Raw genomic sequence first — 6,733 nt, 5'->3', positions numbered from 1 at the left:
TTAAAGGTCCAGGTACAATTTAGGTGAAAGGGATCTATCGGCAGAAATTGAATATAAACTAATCCTAGTGATGTTTACATTGGTGTGTTTCATCTAAATTGCTCAAATTGCTGATTTCTTTACCTTAGAATGGCCCCTTTATATTTTAATACTTTATATTTACATCAAGGCCATGTTTTTTTACATTAGTCCAGACTGGACAAACTAAACACCTTTTGAGTTTTTATGACAACTGAAGGCTACCACAGGTTCTCTGTCATGTTTGGAAGGGGAAGGTGAGGTGAGGGGTATTCAGCTACGACATGCACTATCACCACTAGATGTCACTACATTCTACACACTGTACCTTTAAAGGTGGGCATGCTTGATGCTTAGTGCTGGCATGATCATTGTAATGACAACAGCCAATCACAGCTTCCTGCTTGGAACATGCAACCTAGCTGGCTGTTGTGCTATTCTGTCATGCACACTGTCCATGCAATACTTACGTAAATTATACAGAAAATAATCTCCACAACCAGATGAACACAGGCTCACCAGCAGCCCCTCTCTCCACTGTCAAGGCTCTGTCTAACATTTGATGTTTGACAGGACCTGCATTTGCATTAACGTGATTTGATTTGCTTGTGCCTGGGTTTGAGTATTTGTTTGAATGCAATTTAATCGGCTGCTGACTCTGCTGCCTGTTGAAATTAGATATTTTCTCAGCACACATTGCAAGCACAGCAAAGTAACCAAACCTGAAACCTGTTTCTTCTTCATGAGCTGTATATATGTCGTACTGTCACTGCCTTTTTTCTTAGTTTGAATCATTGTTTTCTTGACCTCCTTGACTTAGTTAAATTAAAATGTGTCATGGTCCTTGTATGCAACTAGCACTTGGTATTCTATCACGGCTGATAGGCTGGGGACAGTTGCGACAAGTTCTTAAAGATGAGCAGCCAATACATATCACACAACAATTCCAACTGTTTTAGTTCGAAATATACATAATATATAATATTAAGCTAATTGGTTGATAGACTGAGTAACAGCAGTTTATTGTCCCCATGTCTCCCTTATTAGAGGTCTCAAGATTTAAAACCAACAGACTTGACACAATAAGAAAAGCATCACCTTGTTATCCATATTAACATCCTTAACTTCAGTCTGGGACTATTGGATGACCTTGACCCCCAGACCGACAACCAACCTGACTCATCTCCTGGTTGTTTTTCAGCTGAAAATCTTAATTTGTTTTATTTTTATGATTCAAGGTTTTTTTTTTTTTTTTCACAACAGATAAAATCTTCACAAATGTTTAGTTATATCAAATTGACCTGACTTAGTAAGGAACGAAAGAAAAAATAAAGGAAAAACATTAACATAAATACATATACAACCATACAAAGATACTAAAGTTGGTTTGGCTCACCAAAAATAAACTGTGGGAGAATGGGATTTTTTTGTATAGCAGACCAAAACTCCTGAAACTTCAAGCAGCTCCAGAGCATAGGCAGTACCTTCTTCGTCCAGACACCTCCAGCACTCCATCAAACCCACACTATTCAACTTTGATGGCGTCTAGTCGACTCTGTTCATGATTCATAATTAGTATTTTTCCAGTTTCTAAGAATACTGCCCCGGTCTGCCTCTGATACACTCAAAACTGTTTCCCGATGGTGGATTTAAGTTGATTCAAGTTCACTGAGTGGTATAAGCTTTGTGGCCATGTCCAAAAATGTTTAGAGCTCTCGGGTTTCAGCATTAGGGGAGGCCATTGAGGGGGAGCCAAAAATTTGTAGCAGTGGGTCCAAAATTGATTGTGGGGCAAATTAAATTCTTGTCTCGGGGCCTCAAACGATTTCAGTCTGCCGTATGGATACAAATCCCTTAAAACTGTGATACCTCTGTGGAACTACGACTGCCAGATGAAGGGTGATTTATCTATTCAAGGTCTGTAATAGAGCCAACTCCCAGCAGACCCATGAAGATAGGGATCAGATTTAAAGATCTGGGCCACTTTTCTCTAAGCCCCCTGAATGAAAACTAACCCTGTTAAAGAATAAAAAGTGCATTAATATCGTGCGTCACGCGGACACGTCCATCTTTCTCCTCACTGGCACTTCATATGCTGGATGAAGACAAACCGCCCGCGGTAACAGAGAGCATATGAGCTGGTCTCCATCAGTGGAGCACTGAGGGACGCAAAGCTCGCTGCATCCAACCGGGGCAGGACAGGAAGTGAGCGGATTGCGCCTTTCACAATAAAGTACCGCCGCCTCTCACAGACTGCAAGGGCCGTCTCAGCAGCTTTACTGGGAGCAGCTCTCACCGGCAGTGCTGGGTGTCAGTGCCGCGCGCTTGGCTGTGGCTGCGCTGCCAATAGGCTCTCGGTTGAAGGAGGGACTTTGTGGAGCGCTGCGTTGGTGGATGCTTTACAGTCAGACAGGAGCACCGGGGACTTGAAGAAAAGCACTTTTCGGGATTTTCAGACACTCGCAGGCTATTCCCTTTTCTTCCAGCCAGACGCCATCACACAGCAGACATACAGATCGATAACCATGAAGAACCCTGTGTACTGGGCTGTGCTGGTCGGGATGACCGTCCTGCTGATGGAGCAAGGTAAGTGATGGCTGGTCTCCTCCTGGGAGCACTTGTTATCGCTCCTCTCTGTCACTTCATCAAGTGGCTCTCGCACGTCTGTTTCCCTATGTTTGACTTGAAGATGCTTTCCGTGTAAGCCGCAGCTTAAATGAAGCGATTAGTCAAGTGCGGCTGAGCTGTCCTGGTGCCAGTGGCGTGATTCTAAGTATCCGACTGTGCTTCAAATGTATTTTTACACCAGTTATATCAGGCTGCTGCAGCCGCCTCTCTTCTGCGAAAGTTTAGTCCTGACCAGATCCTTCTCTGCTGTGTCAGTGTTGCTTCACATGTGCATGTTTTCATGTTTAAGAACAGAAGAACAGAACTCAGGTGCTGTTGGTGTGTGCGGCGTCAGCCCCGCAGTTCTGTACTTGAATGCACCTGCACTGTGCGATTCTCCTGTTTTTGCGCCTGTGGCTCCCGCTGCCCGCGGATCATCCAGACGCACGGTCAATATGCCGGACGGGAGGTCTTTGCTGCAAAGTTGATTAAGCATTAGTTCTTAATCCATATTGACTGCGCGCTCAGGTCATCCAAGTTAAGCCATGCGTTCTGCGGGAAGGCAAGAGTTGCTGTCTGCTGCGCGGTGAGCAGTGAGGCGGCTCAGTGTTTCTGACCTTGTTTACACCTGACATTAAAAATCCAATCCAAAGAGAAGACTGTGGCTCGATAGAAGCGCACTTTAAAGGAAGCAATGAAAAGCCACCATAATGAAAACTGCATCTGCGTGAGCCATAATCAACCTATTGTGTGTTTGCCTTTGTTTGCTATTGGAGCTCTTTCATCAGCAAACAATAAAACAGGGAGTCAAGGAGACTTGAATGCTGTTGAATTCTCCTCAGATGAAGTCAGTCAGACGTCAACTGTTAAATGAATAAATAGACAAACTGGTGATATATATTTATCAAGGCTGTGAACCTGTTACCTAATATTTTCCAAAGTAAGCTTACTTCCTGTTTTTTTTAATATTAATAATCAGTACATCTTATGCCATCTTCTGCTGTACTAAATGAAGGTTGCATTGAATACTAGTTACAATGCCAAATGGAAACTCAGTTCCAACTCTGCAAAAAAATAAAAGGGTGGCACACTGTCTTTGCATAGACAGCTCAGATAAAAGGGAGAGTCTTTGCACTTTTCAACCTAATTATGTACTTGAGATATGCCAGTGGTTAGAAAACGATGGAATAAATCTAGTGCTTCACTCTGTGTGGTGTAGCACATCAGCGCAAGCATGTTTTAACCCCACTTAATGGTATTCAGCACATATAAGGTCATTGTGAATGCCTCATATGATTACTTATATTGCAGTGTACCATTCCACAGACACGTCAATTGAAAGAACTTGCTTACCCGTAAACACCAAAAATAAGCAAATCCCTGGAACAACAAGCAGCTATACAGTGAGTCAAAAATGTCTGCATTTAATACACCTGGGAAAAATGCTCCTTCCCAACCCATTTCAAGTTTAATTCATTCTCCAGACAGCATCAAATGGTTTGAAGCCATTTGCATATCAGCAGATCTCTTGCAGAATCAGAGATGTGTTAGATTAGATTAGATGAAACTTAAATGGCCCCCATGGGGAAATTGGGTCATTGCTGGAACAGAAATGGGCACAGATAAGGAACGAGGCAAATATGGTGAATTTTTGATAAGATAACAAATAAACAGAACCAAAGAACACATGGAGGGTAATGAACAAATTGATTAAAATCTGTGGATTTACAGGTGAGCAGAGGATTGCAGGGCATCTGTACATCACCATCTCTCATTATAAAAATACTTTATTTCATTCCTGCAGTCAGGGATGGAATACTGCCTTTATCAAACCCAGCTTTTTATTTTAAGCTTTTGAATTCACTACATATCAGTGTGCAAGGTCATGCAGAGGTCACATTTTATAAAAACGGGTCGGGAGAAAGTCATGGAGAAGCTGAACAGCCTTGTGAACAAAGGTCGTCTTCAGTGTCCTGCATTCAGGCCAGAGAAGCTGACATCCTGAACCCATCGAAAAACGGAAAACAGGAATCGTGTAGATCCCTGTACCCTGACCTAAGCATCTGCTTCTCAGAAAATGGCAAAACATTTCATTTTGGCCTTTGGGCTTGTTACTGATGGGATTACAGTAATTATTTGATGTATGGCTTGTTTGCTATGGGGATCTATGGTGGAAGAAGAAGCAGCAGCAGGCCGATAGTGTTTTGAGGACCTGTCTGTGGGGGTTTTCATGCTTGTTTCACCTCTGGGTGTGGTCTCTTGCACCTGTAACAACAGCCAGCAGTGATGCCATGGGGTCCTGGAGTACACGGCACAGGTGCAGTATATAAGCTAGGTGAGGTAGTTGAACCAGGGGGTCTCAAGTTGGTCTTATGGTAGAAGTAAGTTGGAATTGGTATTTAGCTGAAAAATAAGACAATTCTAAATCCAGATAATGCTTAATGGTTAACAGTACTTAATAGTACTTTTTAATGTTACATTTTACAATTAACAAAGTAAGAAGACAGGAACTCCTTTTTGCGTTCTGAATCAGAAATAGAAGCAGGTTATACACATTACTGTTGGTTGGAAAAATAATATTTTGGCTCTTACACAAATATGAAGAGAGAAACGCAGAAGGCCCTGCAGGTCAAAACAAGGCGTTTGAGGTGGATGTAAAGATCAAGGCAAATCATGGGAGCAGAGAAAAACAATCAGGCTCGATCCATAGAGAATGTAAAAAGCATCCCAGGCTGAAGCGCTCTGCTAGTTGGCTGGCTGAGGCTGGAGCCACTGTGGCAGCAAAAGCACTGAGCGTCTGGATGGCGGTCGACATGAGTAAGCGCGCCTCTCTGTGCCCCTCAAGGGGATGAGCCTCAGGCTAGGTTTGCCGTGGGGCTGCGTCAGCTTGCTGAACAGAAGGTGGGAGGCTTTATCCAAAATGAAGATTAGTTCAGTTTCACATTGATGTATTTGGCACCATTCTTCTTTCTCTCATTGTTTTTACACAGCCATAATTTCCAGGAGAAAATCAACATCATGTGTAGTACATCAGTGTCACACTATCTTTTGTTTTTCAAATTCAGGGGGAAGAACATGCGTGAATATGTCAAGGTTATCCTCACATGTGTTCCTTCACTGAACTCAGCCTTATGCTTGGCGCAGGCAGTCGCTTGCTGACTTCATTCTCCTGAGTCATATACATGAAAAAAGCACATGTACAAGGAGTGTGTGCCTAGAATGAGTTGTGTGCATGTTTTTTTTTCCCTCTTTATTTTTTATCTTAAGATGCTGCTCAAACAAAGAGTACTTCTTGCTTTTCTGCAGCTAGTCACGCTGTTTCTGTCAGTGGACTGAATATGCAACAAGCTTCAGAGTGCTTCCTGAGAGCAGGGATCTGAATCCTAACTGTTAATCATCTTCCATGAGAACAAGGGCTGGTGGTAAGCAATCAAACATTGACAGCAGTGGATGTTGTGTGTTTTTGCACAAAGGAAACCAAATTGCAAAAAAAGAATATGAAAAGAAAACATACAAATACAAAGCAACAATAAAAACCCATTTGATTATCAAATTGTCATATTGGAGGGAAACCATGTTCTTTTCCTGAAAAAGAAAATAAGAGCATTTCTTTCAGAGTATTAATCCAGCTTAAGATAAACACTGGTAATGAGGAAGCCTTATTGTCTAAGCGGGCTCTTTCCTCCCCTCTCTCTCTCTCTCTGTGTGACTAGGACAGGACAGTGTTGGCTGTGTTGCCAGGATGCAGCTCAAACTCTCCAGTCTTTTCTGGCCGAGACCCTCGCAGGTCTGTGCATTGTGCCCTTGTCCTTCCTCCATCAGTCCGTGTCAGCCAAAGACGAGAATTATAGCTGGCTAGATAGAAATTTGGAGCAACAGCTGTTCTTGGATGACCAGCTGAGAGAGCGGAGATGGATAGGGGTGGTGGTAAGGGAGCCATGGTGTGCTTGTTGTATGCAGCCTTTTGTTAAAGACATCGAGATCATTGTTGATGGGTAGAGTGTGTTCTCTTCTTATCTCAGGGATACAGCTATTCAGTTGGGATCTCAAGGAAAAAAAGAGGCTGAGCTGCCGTTGTAAAGAACGTCCATGCTTGTTTCTTTCTCCC

General features: G+C 42.8%; 1 protein-coding gene across 1 annotated transcript in view; it reads left to right on the top strand.

Annotated features, from left to right (window-relative positions):
* Positions 1–2,174: 2,174 nt before the first annotated feature.
* Positions 2,175–6,733, top strand: part of ntm (neurotrimin) — a 383,071-nt gene continuing 378,512 nt past the window's right edge. Inside the window, exon 1 of the mRNA XM_020086103.2 lies at positions 2,175–2,604. Within this exon, the coding sequence (XP_019941662.1) occupies positions 2,544–2,604 (61 nt within the window). The 5' untranslated portion in view covers positions 2,175–2,543. The remainder of the gene's footprint in view (positions 2,605–6,733) is intronic.

The sequence above is a fragment of the Paralichthys olivaceus genome, chromosome 15, assembly GCF_024713975.1.
Source record: "Paralichthys olivaceus isolate ysfri-2021 chromosome 15, ASM2471397v2, whole genome shotgun sequence".
In the NCBI taxonomy this organism is placed as follows: Eukaryota; Metazoa; Chordata; class Actinopteri; order Pleuronectiformes; family Paralichthyidae; genus Paralichthys; species Paralichthys olivaceus.
The sequence above is the reverse complement of the archived record's forward strand: the minus strand, read 5'-3'. Positions and strand labels throughout refer to the sequence as shown.